The sequence below is a fragment of the Amborella trichopoda genome, chromosome 9 (genome assembly GCF_054954075.1).
Source record: "Amborella trichopoda isolate Santa Cruz 75 chromosome 9, AtrichopodaSantaCruz75HAP2 v2.0, whole genome shotgun sequence".
Taxonomy (NCBI): Eukaryota; Viridiplantae; Streptophyta; class Magnoliopsida; order Amborellales; family Amborellaceae; genus Amborella; species Amborella trichopoda.
In genome coordinates, this window is record NC_142344.1 from 44,220,748 (window position 1) to 44,237,645 (window position 16,898).

The following is a 16,898-nucleotide window of genomic DNA, read 5'->3' on the forward strand; positions in this document are numbered from 1 at the left end:
ATTTCCATTTCCCTAATTTTCTGATGCAATTTATTAGACGAGTACTTTCAAAAGAAAAATAACGGATTTTCAGTTTTTGGCAGACCTAGCTCCGATTGTTCAGAAAATGAACGATCTGATAATGATGATGACAAACCTAGATCTTATTGTTCTTATAATGATGATGACAGACCTAGATCTGATTGTAAGAAAATGAGCCATCAGACGTTTGATCGTAGAGCATAAACTTTTGTAGGTGTGCAAATCTTCTTTTCCTAGGTGCTTTGTTCAGTGTGTAGATTCTATATCCAGAATTTTGTGGCCTAAGAAGATTATATATCCAGAATTTTGGGGCCTAAGAATACACTTTGGTAAGGTATTATTTGAGGAAAACCGTGCATTTTGTTCTTACTAGAGCATAGAATCATTTAGGCACTTAAGAAGACTACCCCTTGTTTATAATAAACAAGATGAAAAAATCATCGCTAACATATTTTAGCCTCTTAAGGTTTTGGTTTCGAAATTTTGTTAAAGAATTTTTTAGACTTTCCTTTATTGTTTTCCATTTAAGTTCAAATTTTGAGATTTGTCTTATTTGGAATTTGAGGAATCAAATCTTATTTTTTGCTTTTCTAATAATTAACTTGTGACAATTTCATTTCTTCAATCAAAGATTTACAAAAGGAAAAATGTTTGGTGAGTCAGCTGACTCACTATTTTTGTGCGGTCTGCCTACAAAATATATCTCAAAGATGATATTTTCGACCCAAAATATTACGGTTCGATAATCTTAACCATGACAATGATTGAATTTCGGAATTTTTCTTTTTCAAAAAATGTAAATGTTATTTTTCGAATTCCTTTCTTCACCGTCCATTTTAACTTTGCGTGGATGTAACATTTTTTGACATCCATCTTAGAGATGGACGTCAGATAGACAAGGGACCGTACGGTAATAGGTGAGTCGGAAACTGTGTCCTTTACAAAATCGTATCCTTTTACAAGTATCAATAAGTGTTGACTACCAAAATGCCATAGCTAGACCCCAATTTTGCAAGGGCATCTGTTATTGCATTACTCCCTATAGCAATGCATAATTAAATTTTATCCCACCAATGTTATTCCAAATTTGGTAAAATGTAGGGATCAATCTCCATAGTATGCTTTGCTCACCTTAACTGCAGCTGATAACATTACATGAATTCCATTCAATTATCCACCCCTTTGTATACTGTCTAATAATTCCTCTCCTTGCAATAATGCCTTGTGCTCGGCTTCATTGGCAGTACATTTTCCTTCTGAACTAGAAAATGAGACTTTAACAACAGGATTTGAGTCTCTTATCACTCCTACCTGCAACACTAGGGTTCCCATCCGAATTTCCATCAAAGTATAACATAGTAGTTCCTCTAGGTGGTGGTTTCATATATCGGCCCTGTTTTCTTTCAGTTCTCAACTTAATTACTTCTAGAGTCTTGTTTATCTCCCTACACTCCTTCCTAAAGAAAGCTCCCATTGTTGTGTCAGGAAGAATACCAATCTTGTCTACATTAGTAATAACCCTTCCAATGCATCACTCCTAGCTATTAGTTGTCAAATTGAATGGTTTGAAGTGTGTCACAAAGTTCTTAAAAAAACAATTTGAACTTTGAATCTAGTCAATAACACTCTTACAACCACCTGATTGGAAATCTAATGGACAAGAGCAATTGTGACATCCTTATATTAAAAGTAAATAACCTAATTGTATTATTTTTTTATTTAAAAAAAAAAAAAAGTTCAAATGTTATTTGATTTCACCCATTCCATCATCATCATAATACAACTACCAAGAGGGTCCACACTATTTTTCCTATCTAGGTGAATGGGGCCTTAAGGATCATGAGATTGATGAAAGCTTCTAAGGTTACCAACTGTATATTAACTGTCTGTAAAGTCATCCCGTCTCTCTCTAATTGCCAGGCATAAACAAATATTCTAGTCCTCATCCATTTTGCCTATCAAGCTTACATTTGGCAGGATCTTACCTCTCTCTTCCTCAAAATTATCAACTATACATATCTTCTTGTGACAGTCGCCACATAAATGCTTGGACTTTATGAGAGACTGATAAGGGCCATATCTTGCTCCTTCATTGCATCCCCAAGCTCTATATTATTAAATAAAAGCTGATATAAAGATGTCCAAGAAAATTGCCCACTGGTAGTAGCTTCCAATATGACCTGATCCTCTCCATAAGGGGTAACAGTATACCTCACTTTGTTTCATCAAGACCATAATTTTTTCAATCATTCTATTACCAACTTTTCTAGACAATGCAATTTGTGCTCCACACACTTTTGACTACCCTTCCTAGTAAACTAGTGCACTCTTTGCCTCAAGAAAAAGCACTCCTTTGGAAAACATCTGGGAACTGAATTTTAAGAGTAGCATCTCATGTCCCTGCCATTTGTTTATATTGTTTGCACCACATGTGATGGAATGAGAAAATACTGCTCCTTAATGATCAAAAAAACTAGTTGAAAAAAAAAAAAAAATATTTAATGATGATGAGATCAAAAGCAAACATACATGAGAAGAAAAATTATCTCTTACATACAAAGAACACTAGATTGTTTAAAATATAAAGAACAATTCCTTTGGGTAAAAATAAGTAACATGTCATTTCTCTCTTCCCCAACGACCTATTGCATTATCTCCTTATTTCCGACAAGTACCAAACTTATCCAACTAAAGCCTTGAGGAGGCACTATCTTTAGGGGTCCTCAAGGTCCTCTGAACACAAGATTTGGAAGATTATAACTGGATCATCACTAAATCACAATAGTAGGTCTTCGGTCACTAGCCATTTAATTGGGACCACATCATTTCATCATAGCACACAAATATTATGAATCAAATAAGACCATATCAAATCCATCACACTTGATGGACAGTTAAGCAGACTTATGCACATCCAATACACTACTAAGGCAATTTTATTCTCTCCAACTTCGCGTCAAGGCTTCCCATTCCTCAGGATCTCGGAAATATCTTAGGGCGGGCCCAGCTATCTGTAAAACACTAATTCATATTTTATTCATGTAGCAGGTTAGAATGCTATGCAATATCAGATACATGTAAATACTTTGAGGCCCTTCTATAAAAGAGATTGCATATAAACAGCGATATCGACATCTGGGCCCTGCCAACCAATAACTCTCACGGTCTCTCTACTAGAAAGCAGAAACATCCCAGCCCAAAATTGCAGTCGGTTAATACACCACGGTTAAGAGGCCAAACAGAGACTGCCTTCAGCTCAGCCAAGAGATCTTTACCCTACTCTACCGTAACAGAATATGAATATACATTAAACCAGAAACAGAGAGAGAGAGAGAGAGAGAGAGAGAGAGCAACAAATTGACATTCCTGCCTAGGTTTGCAGGATGCGACAGGAGTCCCTAATCTGGCAGTGCCCACTCTCATTGAATTGCGCAATTCAGAGAGAGAGAGAGTGAGTGAGAAAGGCCTGTTCAAGGGTGTAAGAAGTCACAGGATGAACCCTTCTTGCAGTGTCCACTCTCATGAAACTTGCACACTTTCTGCCCTCTAGATGGCCTAGGCCCACCACCACCAGGCCTTCCACTCCAAGGTCTTCCACCATGGCCTGAATCACCATACCACCCACCACCTCGACCAGAAGACAACCCATCTCCATCATGCCTCTGTGGACCCCAGCCACCATGGCCACCACCCTCCGAAGCTTTGTTAGCCCCCCATCCCATATTCGAATTTCCACTAGAGCCCCAAACCAAATTAGGGCTAGGGTTTTCGACAGCTCCCCATCCTGAATTAGGGTTAGGGTTTCCGAGAGCTGTTCCCCAGCTCGAATTGGGGTTTGGGCTTTCTTTTGTTGTTCCCAGACCTGAATTAGGATTAAAGTTTTCTTGAGCTGCAACCGAGACCCACCCTGAACCAGAAGTCCGATCAATGGTAACTGAGGTGGGTGCACTCCATTGGTGACCACTCAAACCCGATGCACCACCCCAAGGATGCACTCTTTCTTGAGCTTGACCCCAACTATCAAGAACAGCCCTAGGGTTCAAGTCAATTTGTACTAAACCATTGGACTGGGATCCATGGTCATTGATGGTAGGATTTGGGATTATATTCGGTACCTGAGAGTTCACAGAAGGAGCCTGGGAAAAACCACCAACAGTTTCCACCACTGAACCTTGCATATTAAAGAAGTGAGAATCTTGAGATAGCTTTGCAGTAACAGGTGCTTGCGGTGACCAAACCGATAGGGATCCCTGACCGAGAGAAGAAACAGCAACTACCGAATCTTTTGTGACTAGGGCTTCCCCAGCACAAACAGAAGTAACAGAAGGGCTCGTCTCGAAACCCGCTCCGATATTTGAAGTGCCTTTTTCCAAGGTGGATGTTGGAGTTGCACCAGGAGTAGGGCTCGGAAGGTCATTCCCGATATCCTGGTTCAAGGTCTCATTCCCTTTTGGCACCGAAACCATTGGAACTGAACCTGAGAAAGAAGACTGAGATTGTGAACTCCAAGTGTTTCCCTGACCACCCCAGCTACCATTTTCTGGTTTAGTAGTAAGAGATACGCCTGTTTGTTTGTTCTCCAATTCCATATCCCCTGTGAAACCGCCTGAACTTGATTTTGGAGTTGGAGTAGGCAATTCTGACAATTCATTCTTGCTGGTTTGCTCACCAGATTCCCAAACTTCTTTTGATGACTTTGTGTTCACAACTAATGAGGAGGCAGACCAGTCCTTCAAGGAATCACCACCATCATTAGCATTGTTACCACCAGAATGAGCTCCCAGTTCTCTATTTGAATTCCAACTATTTCCATGATTTTGACCTGTATTCCATCCAATCCCTCCTAGGCTTTCACTTCTTTGATTAGAAGCCGTTGCAAATGTTGCTGGAAATTGAGGTGTGGTTTGGTACCTTTGGCCATGGGCCTGTGAAGACCATGACTGATTAGGGTTAGAGGAACCTCCAGCCAGTCCCTCCTTAATTTCGGCCACTCCAGTCATAGTTCCTTCCCAACTCGATGACTGGCGCTCTTTAAGGAACTTACCAGCCAGTGCATCCGTCAAAAGCATGGCATCTTCTTGCCTCTCCAAAACTTTCCATATTTTCAGCTCAGCAGGGAAATAACCAGTAGTGCTCCACTTTCTTAACTGGGTCATAGAGAAAGGCCCTTGAATTGCTCCGGATGGGTCTTGATAGTGCCAAACCTTCTCAGTCTCAGAGGGCACCACAAGTTGGGCTGTTGGTGCATTTACCCCTACCAAACTAGAAGGTAATTCTGACTTAGACGCATTGCTTGATGGGGCAGATCCAATTATAACCGGCTGCGTTTTGCTCGATGACCAGTCATTTGATTGGTTCCGAAGGGTTTGGTTGGTCTGCTGATTACAAGTTTCATCCCCTTTTTCTTCCTTGGGAGTTCCCCATGTTGAAGCGCTCTTGCTACGATCCCACGTGTTTCCAGTGGAAGAAGCACCACTGCCTCCCCTTTCCCATGAACCAGATTTTCCCACACTATTTCTGCTTGAATCCCGAGTACCCCCCGAACTTCTCCTGGTGCCACCGTCCCAGCCTTCACTTGAAGCTCCTTTGCCTGGAGAAATTGGATCATTCCCCTTTCTAGAAGAAAATCTGGCATCTCTGGGTGTCCTGTAGTTTTCTGGAAGAGAGAGAGAGAATCAGAAGATTGTAGACTTGAAAAGAAAAAGCAACATCAAGAAGTTCACTGCACAGCCCATCCTATCCAAACAGATAGGTTGTACAGGTTATGCTATATGTTGTACAGGTTATGCTATCCAATACCACGCCATGCCTAACACACACACACACAGACAAAGCATCTGATGTGGTTGTAAATTTGAACACGAAAAGAAATAACATTAAAGGTTTTACCACAACATATGCTCTATAAATAAACAATTGTTAAAAAATCGGCTATGCAGAATCCTACTAAGAAGAAATAGGCATATACCACTCTTAGTATCATCTGGTTCTTCCTCGGCGTCGTCAGACTCATGGTCTGGGTCCATGTTTGGGTCTGTATGCACATCTGGCAATTCATTAAGCTTGCGTTCGCGCTCTTCAGGGCTTTTCAGCACCTGCAGCTTTTCAACACACTCCCTAAGCGTAATATAAGGTCAAGGTATACTAGGGCACTGTTTTCAAAGGTCAAGCATAAATCAATTCATATATCTACTTGCACCATTACAGGGCGCATTCACCATAATGAGTTTTTATCACCTAATATCCCCACAATAGAAGAGAAGATCTATGTAAACAAATGCACATGCATGTACGCATGTCGAAATATGAAATACCAACATCATGAAGTACTACGGAAAAAAAGGATGTCCAGAGTAACTTCCCAACTGTGTATCGGACAAACAATTTAGGTTCTAACCCCATAATGGGTAAAATGATTAAAAGGAACAAACCATGTGTCTCTTCGTGAAAGAAGACATGAGAACTTCATAAATGGATTTTGACTGTTAGTTGTTGGAAACGCCTGTGAATCCAAGTTGTTTTACAAATCAGAATGTCATAATCGCGGGTAGCCAGATGATTCCTCTAGTAAGAATCGCTATCCGAACAATGCATATCACATGAAGCGAGATTCCTACCATGTCAGAATCCAAATCTCTTGACTGTTGGTGAGTTGAAAGTCGGAGGCTACCGGGCCGTCTTTGTCCAAGGCTATCGGGAAAGTAGGGGTAAAGGTCTTTTAGAGTTTGGTCCCCTATCCATAGGTGCTTCCAGAACAAAACACAGTCCCCTGCGTTACTCTGTACCTGAGGAGTTACATAAAAGTATCCCCACAAGAGAGTGAACCATAGAAAAAAGCAGAGGTCATCAGTCTACAGTTATCTGAGAAAAACCAATCCAGACAGTCAGATACATAGGGCATTGTGGTCAGTGGCAAAACACCACTACCATTTTCCTAAGAGAGACCGATTGGTCAATTTGTGATTGCGGATCCCTATACCACCGGCTTTTTTCGTTGACAAACTTTGTCCCAAGAAATGAGGGGTATCTTTTTGGCAGAGTGGTCTAAGGACCAAAGGAAAGAGCGCATACGTTTGTTAAGATTTTTGATGACCAAGGCAGGCATAACAAAGATGGATAGAGCATACATAGAAGTACTTGAGAGTAAACTTGATGAGAGCGATCCCCCCACATAGGGAGAGAAACCAGCCTTTCCACGATCCCAGTTTGTATCAAAATTTTTCAATGATGGGGTCCATAGAGCTTTCCAGGGGTTCCCCACACAGAGGCAGGTCATGACATTTAAGAAGTAAGGAAGCATTCGAGCATCCAAGTCTATGGGCCAGGGAGTGCAAAAGATTATCAGGAAGATGTATTGCTATGAGTTTGGATTTGGACATATTGACTCTCATGTTTGCAGCCAGTTTGAAGCAGCATAGAAATAACCAAAGTTTATCGATTTGCTAAGGGTTGGAATCGAGGAAGACTAAAGCAATTTGCTAAGGGTTGGAATCAAGGAAGACTAAAGCGTCATCAGCATACTGAAGGTAGCTAATCTCAACTCCAGCCCTGGAGGTTTTGAAGCCCTTAAAGGTGCCATTTAGGTATATAGTCAAGAGATAGACCTGAGGTATAGACCTACCAAAAATTTCTGCAAAGAAGGCAAAGAGAAAAGGGGATAGAGGATCTCCTTGCCGGAGCCCTCGAGTACCGGGGAAGTACCCCTTAAGAGTGCCATTGATTAGAACAGCGAGAGGAACAAGCGATACATGCTTCAATCCATTGACTCCACCTAGAGTGGAAGCCCATCCCATTGAGGATGAGGAGAAGACTTGGCCAAAGGACGTGCTCATAAGATTTTTCTAGTTGAGTTCGAAAATGAGGCCACGGGATCTTGGAGGAGTGGCAGAAGTGGATAGCTTCATGTGCCACAACTGCACTATCCACAATTTGCCTTTTGTAGACAACCTCACTTTGTTGTGGGGAGATGATGTTGACCATAACTGACCTGAGCCTGGTGGCCAGGATCTTGGAGAGGATTTTATAGGAGGAATTGAGGCGGCTGATGGGCCTACAATCTTTGAGGTCATTGGCTCCCTCGAATTTGGGAAGTAGAGCAATTGAAGCGCTATTCAAATTTTCGCTGATAGTGTACCTGTGCTGGAATTCGTGAATAAAGGCAGAGATGTCGGGGAGGAGAAGGTCAAGGAAATTGGTGTAGAAAGCAATGGGGAAGCCATCTAGCCCAAGGGCCATGTCCTTACCAAGGGAGGTGATGGCAGAGTGCCTTCCTTCAGGTACGAAGGGCCTGATCAGAGTAGAGGCTTCAGTATGAGACATAGACAAGACAGTGAAATCAAACATGAGTCATCTAGGCCCCTCTTGAACTGAGAAAAGGTTGTTGAAGAAAGAGATGGCGGCATTTTCAATGACCGAGGGGGTCGGAGAAAGAAACAGGGTCAATGGAAACTTGGTTATAGTATTGCAGCTACGGCGGCAGCTCACGATGAGGTGAAAGTAGTGTTTTTTTCACCAACAGCGAGGGGACAGTGGGTTGAATGGGCTAAGCTCCGGTGGATGTCTTAGAGGAAATGGCTTGGGCATAAGAAGACTTTAGGTTTGGAATTTGCAGACATGGAATGAGTGGGGTTTTGTTTGGGTTTTGGAGGCGGGTGATGGGTGATAGGTTTAGTGGAGTAGATCTGATTGGGGTATAAATGGTATAAACCTGGTGGATGTGATGTAATAACAAGTTGGGGTTTCTTACATGAAGACCTGAAGGAGCTTTAAATGGAGGTCGACATAATAGGAGATGATTCCAATGTCTTGGGAATGAGATTCAAAAAATGTGGAATCGTGATCTCTAACTCCCAAGAATCGAGATATGTAAAAATTCAATAACGAAAACGCGGAATCGAGATTCCAAGCCAGAATCGCTACCTAGGGTAGATGAGTCCAGTAACAATAACTCTGACTTCCTCTCTCCTTCAGTAGGGAGCAAACATTTCTGTGGCTTCCTCCCTCTTGTGCAACAAAGCATGGTCTTTAGAAAGGGGATTAAGCATTAATCCAGTGGAGATTCATGTTTCCGTAAGTCTAAAAGAAACTGACGTGTCTGACAAGCATGAAATTCTAATCAGCTCCAGATGAAACAGGCGTACCAAATTAATCTGACAAGAAACTCCAACCAATTTTAAAGATCTGCAAAAAACGCTAAATTGGCCTGCCCAATACAATAAATAACAAGTGGGGCACACAGCATAAGTAATATAGCCAATAAAATAGGGTGCAGTTTGGACATTCCCATATTTCTATGAAAGAACAGTTCATCTAGAAAATAAAGGCATTTCTAAATAAAGAAAATAAAGGCAAGGGAATGCTTCACAAGGTTTTTCAAATAAGAAGAAAAGAGTAGCTGCCTTGCCCATTAATACTGGAATGGAATGGACCAAGCAATAGCCCTTTTCACTCACAAATGGGCAAGTGAGAGAAAGGGATAATGTTTTAACAAATAGTCTGTTCAACTGAGGTCGCAGTGAACAACAACATAGGATGAGAAATAAATACATGAAGCAACAGTCTCTAGAAGGCCATTAATAGACTTATACTATATCATCCATTAAGGGGTGGTGCCTAACAAGCCTACAGAATGAAAAGACATGTACAAGCCCTTTTGAAGCATTTTAGTTATTTTCTTCTCAAGCTATGCAATACTTTCTTCACCTGAAAGAGAAGATTGATCAAATGGATATTCACATTGTTTGTACTTCTCTAGATAATAATTTCACTAAAAAAGGAAAGAAGAAATCCCAAAAAGCAGGCTTCAAGAACTATAATGATTTGAAATCCAATGGCTCCAGGATAACCTTTTCAAACCAATATTTGCTAGGCAATCTGCTATGCTGTATACTTCTGCAGAAGAGCAACAAAGTCATTAAGCCTCGAGGAATGACATTTCCTAAATATTGAACATGCATATAGTCCCCTTCAAGGAACAATAAAAAAAATCACAAAACTTCAAAGTCCTCTTAGCTCACTAAGATTTACCGTACCATTGAAAAACATCCAACTATCCCCATAGTTCAGCATCTGGCAAGTCCTGCAACACCTATTGAGCCTTAATTTCCTTTCAAGCATCCATCAAGGTGGAGGTTCATTGTAGTGGAAATGCCATGATTCAATCTTCATTGTTTTTAAGCTAAATCACATAATCACCTCCAGCAGTTTTTTATTCAATAGCTGAGGATTTCACACCCTAGTTTATGGTAGTTGAATAACTCCTTCCAAACCAATGCATGCCATCCCCAATACTGGAATTCCTACTTCCGAAAGCCTAAATGACCATTTACCCTAGGTTCTCCAAAGAACTGCATAAAATAAAGCTCACCATAGTAACAATCCTCCATTATTCTAATGATGCAGTGATCATCTTTAGCAAGTTTCCATGCAGAGGTAGAGCTGATACACGATATACATAAATAGAACAAGTGCATTCTTTGTATTTTCACATCAACCAGAATTGCAGGATGAGCTCTGATGTCTTCTGCATCCTTGACACGAATACAAAAGAATTTAAAAGCCTACATCCCATAAATAACTATCAACGAGAATGAAACTGGAAATCAAAAGAAATGAGGAACTCTTTGAGTAACATCCCCATTTAGATCTGGACAAGCCATTGCCTTTTTCTTTCTAGAAGCACTAGTCCGCCATTTTCAAACATGCATATACATATATTTAACTGAAATAGTACGTGATCATCCCATGTATCTAACAAATTGTTCTCTGCAACCAAGGAGCTAATATAGTTTTGCAGTGACTACAGAAAACCAACCAACTGCCCTGATTCTCCATCACATATACTTCCAAAATAATCCAACTGACTTGTACCTGGAGCAACGAGAAATAATCTATAACATCATTTGTCTCAAGCCACAAAAAAGGTTGTCCAAAACTAATCTACCACTGAACCCTCATGACACCAATGAGCAGTACATAATTTAGTCACCTACCATTATAGACACTGAGCCTCACTCCCTTCCAGAACTCCATGGCCACATTGTGACACCAAACCAATCCCCCGAGGAATCCCAATGTAACCATCCCAAATCAATTGACCCCATTCAACATACCCACACTAACATATACTAATTTGCTTAGGATGTCAATCATCACTCATCACCAAGCAATATTGACCCTCCATAATGTTTGATTCAATAATAGCCTTAACAAAAAATTTCCCCCCACTCTCTCTCCATGCAAATTAAAAATCTTCCTTTACACAATAGAGTCCTGACAAATAAGGTTGCCTTGCATTTGTAGTAAGAGAAAGTCTCAATATTTTTTATTTATTTTTAAGTAAGGAAAAGGGCTACCTTCCTGATTATATGAGATTTATGGCCCTAATAAATAAGGTTCTCTAACAATATAGGATTAAAAGAAATTTAAATTTTTTGATTTCCTTGACTTTCTTACTATTATCATCATCATCTGAGCCTCATCAAAACAATTTGGGACGGGGTCGGCTACACGATTCCTATTCCGCCATTCCGCTCTATCAAGAGCCACACCCTCAGTCACACCATAATTCACTATATCTCTTCTCACTACTTCCATCCATGTCCTTTTGGCCTTCCCCTTGCCCTTTTAGTGACCCTCTCAAGCGGTGTTGTATTAGGTCTACAATGCACATGGCCAACACACCTAGGTCCCTCATCTTATCGCCTATTGGAGCCACTGCCAAGTTTCTCTCGAATGTATTCATTCCAAAGTCTATCATTTCTTGTCTTGCCATTCATCCATCCCAACATCTGCATCTCAACTACACTCATCTTATGTATATGTTCTTTCTTGGCCATGCAACATTCCGTCCCATAAAGCATGGCTGGTCCAACAGCCTTACTATAAAACTTCCCCTTCAATTTCATTAGTAATGTGACGATCACATAAAACTCCATACGCATATCTCCACTTCCCACACCCAACTCTAATTCCATGTCCAATATCTATATCTCTCCATTATCATGGATTATCAACCCAAGATATTTTTAAGTACTTCTTGGCCATCAATCTTAACTACTACTATCTTTTTTTTTAATATTGATTAATTACTACCTTGTTTCACTCATATTATTACTAAACTAGCATTCCATTTATTCTGCCATAGTCTGGCTAATTTTAAATACTTTAGATTGTAGACATCCCTCCAAAAGTTCTAACTTTGCATTGGCGACGTCTCTAGTCTCATCAATCAAAATTTTCATCCATGATAAATAGATATAGGCTAGATGCTGACTCCTGATGTAGCCTACAATCACTGAAAACTCACTTGCCTTTACACTAGTTGTCCTCACACTAGTTAACACCCCCTCGTACATGACTCTTACCATGTCAACATATCCTCTAGAGACTCCTTATCTTTTCCAGCATCCAGTAAATTAAGACTCTACGTATCCTACCGTATGCTTTTTCTAAATCAACTAACTTCTATTATTTCCTATTTTGCTAATCAAGTAAGAATATGATCTATTATATGTTCCTAAATGCTTGGATTTTTAAATATGAATTTAATTTCGAGTAAAAAATCATCATCATCAAAGCCTTTTTCCAACTATTTGGGGTCGACAACACGAATCGTGGTCTGCCATTATGCTCTAGCAAGAGCCATACCCTCAGTTAGGCCATGAGTCACCATATCTTCTTTCACTACATCCAACCATATCCTTTCGGTCTACCCTTTCAAGTAAAAAATAAGAATATAATACCTTCCGAAATATCTGGACTTTAAACTATATTTTTCATTTCACATAAAAAAAAATTTGATATTTTTTGGATCTTTCTTTCATAATAAACTGTTATTTAATTATTGTATTATAAGTGTACGTGCATACCTCCAAAAAGAAAAAGTCCAGAATTTTGAATCTTATTCTTTAAAAACAGTTCTTACTAATTTAGATGAATTAAAAAAAGAATATAGATTTGCGTCAATTCAGCAATACACGTACTAACAATGTAATCACATTAAGAAATGATATACAATTTATGCCAATTTACAATATACTTTTGTTCTACATAATCACATTTGTGTCAAAGAGCTCCTTGATTTGGCACGCAAGTGAAGACCTTCATATCTTCAGCCGATTCAGGGGAAGTTTTGGTGTACTACTTAATAAAAATAAAAAATTCCCAAAACTACAAATAAAGTAAGCATTTTTAACATAATTTTGATGTTTTAAGTGTTTCAGGCATTTTCTCAAAAATTTCAGAAATTCCAAGCATACCTAATATCTTTTCCCATTAAATTTGGAGGCTCGATGAATTTCACTTTGGTCAGAGGCCCGAAACCAAAGAAATCCGCGCATTAAACAAAGTGAAGCAAATCTGCTATCCCCACTTCCATCACAAATATAATCACATCTTTATAGCTATTACATAGAAACTACAAAATCTAAAATTAAATAGCTTTAAAATCTGTACTGAATATGCTAATACTCTCGGAAGTCTATACGTGAGTCATTGCCTCGCTGTTGGCCATCACTACAAAATGATGACCGTTCAATTTATTTGATTTAACGACCATCTTTAAATTTTGTCCCCTTTTTCCTAAGAAAAATTAGAATCTCTTCTACCACAAAAGAGTTCTAATGAATAAGGCTTCCTTGCATACGTTGTCTTTAAGATAAATTTATTAAATTATGGACTTCTTTATTTCTAACTTCCAAGTAAGGAATTTGATGCATTTCTAAATCTTTTGATTTTCATAAAATTGCGTTCTATTGTTTCAAAAATAGTTTATTCCAATTAAAAATAAGGGGATATGAGACAATAAGTTTCCCTTGCATAACGAACTTCTAATAAATAAGTTCCCTTGAAAATATAGAATTACAACATTTTGAATTTCCAGGATTTGCATATTTTCGTTTTAAAATACAAATAAGGAATATGACATTCTTTTATTTTCAAGTATGAATGTTTATTGCTTACAAAATAATTTACACAAGTCAATAATAAAAATTTAAAATTTACCTTATTTCAAAGGTATCTATAGTTATCTCTAAGACATATATATATATATATATATATATATATATATATATATATATATATATATATATATATATATATTTCAAATTTATATTAGTGCATGCTTTTGCATGCAAGTATAGGAACTCCTAAATAGAATAACAAAATACCCATTGACAAGAAAAAAATCATTTAAGAGTCTCAACCATAAACAAAATTACCAGCCTCAGATACTGAAGGCAAAGACCACCATTGGACAAAGGTTTACAGACACCCTTCCATAGCGTCACATAAAATCATTTATTCTAAATCCATTCACTCCAAAAGGAGTCACCTTGTAAGTTCTTGAATTGCGCGAGCACATCTATGGTAAGTATATTTGATTTAATGGTTTCAACTTGCAAGTATAGCCTAGCTTAATAAGGCTGATTCTTCAGCCAAATGATAAACTTTCTCCCTGTCCACAGCAACAGCATGCCTCTATCTGCCCTCTCAAGTAATCATGCCCAAAGCGATTCCTCAATCAACCATTACGAAAGGGGAGCTTCTCAACCACCCCTTCCATCCATTTTGATCTGGCATCCATAATCTCATTATTGGTAGCCTTGAATCCCATTTAATGAACTATTCAACTTACTGGCCAGAGGATTGTTAGAACATCTAAGAACATATCTATGGTTAAGATGTTCAAGAATCAACATTCACTAAAGAAATGGTGCCACCTACAAACTACAGATAGTTGCCACGACCATGGGCACAGAAAACACTGCCCCACTTCGGCAACAATATCAGTTCCATACCTCTGCCAGGAGAAAAGTATACGTAGAAGTTCATAGAGAGGAACCTAACATATGGTGCTGGATCAATGCACTAAACCATTATAAGACTTAATTTTCCAAAAACTTTGTTGCCACACTTATGGCTTCATCATGTTACATATTTGTTAAGGAGTTTCAATGAATGGAATAGAAGAAACTCCCTGAAGTATGTCTTAGTTATGGGGAGGGTCTTCCCTAGGGGATGGTCACACTACAGGAACATAGTCCCGAATTCCCGGAGATTCTCCTAGAGAACCTGCTTCTGAATACATGGGATCGTTATCCCACTGAGCATGGGTCTATAATCCGTAGTCATTAGAGGAATAACCATATGAATTTTTCCTTTTCTAAATTGATATATGATTACTTGATTAGTAAAATCCGCAATCATAAAGATCACTACAGTCGTTGAAAGGTTGATGCTTCTTTCATGCCAACTTTTTTCTTACAGATAATTGGGTTCTAACCAAGTTTTAAAAACTCAGCTCAGGCTCGGGACTCGGGCTCTGCCCAAACGGAGTTACTTAGGTGCACCGAAGTGGACTCACCTGAGGGTATAGGGCAAAAATGACAAAAACAAAAGTCCTACCAAATTAAAAATATCAATAAATTGTTAACAATCAAATCAAAAGGTAAAAATCAAACTAAAATAACATCAAAAGACCAAATAAGATGGAAAAATAAGACAAATCATGGATACTGAAAGAAATGATCTATAACTGGAGACATTTCAGAAGAAAACAAAAAAGAGGAATATGTAAAAATAGGGTAAATGAAAGAAACACTCGAAAAACATCATCAAAAACCCCAATATTACATATAAAATTTAACATGATTTTTTATGACTTTTTATTTTCTAAATATCGGCTTACTTAGCTCGGTAAGGGGCCAAGTCCGAGTAACTTACCCAATTCCAAGTGCAGTTCGCCAAGTCCCTAAAAACTGGCTCCAACCTACAATGACAAATTTGCAGCAAGAAGACACCTCCAGTTAAGATATGGCTCAAAACTCAATACCCATGTAGCATTCACTCTTTATTTGGAATGTACCATTATAACATTTCCCATACTGTTCTGTACATTAAATGCCTCCTTTGCTTAGGTCCATTGATCCTTTTCAAGCTAGAAGTTGTAAATTTTGATAAAAGCAAAAGATGCTAAAGAGAAGGAAAAATATTGGGAAGAGCTTGTTTTTTCAGAAAGGACTAATGGTGCCGTAAAATGTGTGAGGAGTAAAAGATGTTAAAGAAAAGGAAAGATATTTGGGAGAGGAAAGAGGGAAAAGGACGAGGAAGGACAATAAGATCTTATTCTTTTCTCATTTGCTTGTACTTGGGTGTTCAACTTAAACCTCATTACTAACAATCTATACTACTACATGCTTAAAAACTTAATACCTTTAATTCGTTAACCATCTAATTTAATAGCTTACGGCTGCTCTGAAGGGCGTTAAATTATATACGTCCGATACATCATGTGTCACTCTAGAAGTTCTATTTTATCTAAGTTATATATTTTGCCTTTTTTATATTGAAAAGTATAAAATGAGACCATTTACCTTTGGTACAAGGTGGTCACATTTATCCTGGCCATTGGATGTGAAATTGGGTGGCTACAATTATTCCATTGACCAAGCTCAAACTTCAAAAGAAAATTTCTTGACCTTTGTGACACATCCAAGCTATCAAATTTCACATCGGATCGTTGTAAGTACTTGTGACTACCTTGTATCAAACTTAAACAGTCTCATTGTATACAATCCTTTTATATTTATAAATCACCTGATACAATGAAAGAGCAAATGAACCAGCTGTACAACAGCCTATAGCGACAAACTAGAAGTCATAGATGATGGACCTACAACATACATCACACTGATCCATCACTCATCATATTACTCCTCGATTAAAATCTCACACTATTACAGGTAACTGAATTCTACAATCACAGAAGAATCTTTATTTTTAATTCTAAATCATAAACGAATGTCAAAGTCATGCTTTCATACTTTGAAGAAGTGTCATAGTGCTCAAAGAAGAATAAGATGTAAGTGTGTGTG

At 38.6% G+C, this 16,898-nt stretch overlaps 1 protein-coding gene across 1 annotated transcript in view; it reads right to left on the reverse strand.

The window, feature by feature from the left end:
- Nucleotides 1-3,033: 3,033 nt before the first annotated feature.
- LOC18439028 (zinc finger CCCH domain-containing protein 44) overlaps nucleotides 3,034-16,898 on the reverse strand; it is a 42,881-nt gene continuing 29,016 nt past the window's right edge. Inside the window, exons 9-10 of the mRNA XM_011626888.3 lie at nucleotides 5,990-6,144; nucleotides 3,034-5,677 (exon numbers count right to left, since the gene is read on the reverse strand). Of these exons, the coding sequence (XP_011625190.2) occupies nucleotides 3,492-5,677; nucleotides 5,990-6,144 (2,341 nt within the window). The 3' untranslated portion in view covers nucleotides 3,034-3,491. The remainder of the gene's footprint in view (nucleotides 5,678-5,989; nucleotides 6,145-16,898) is intronic.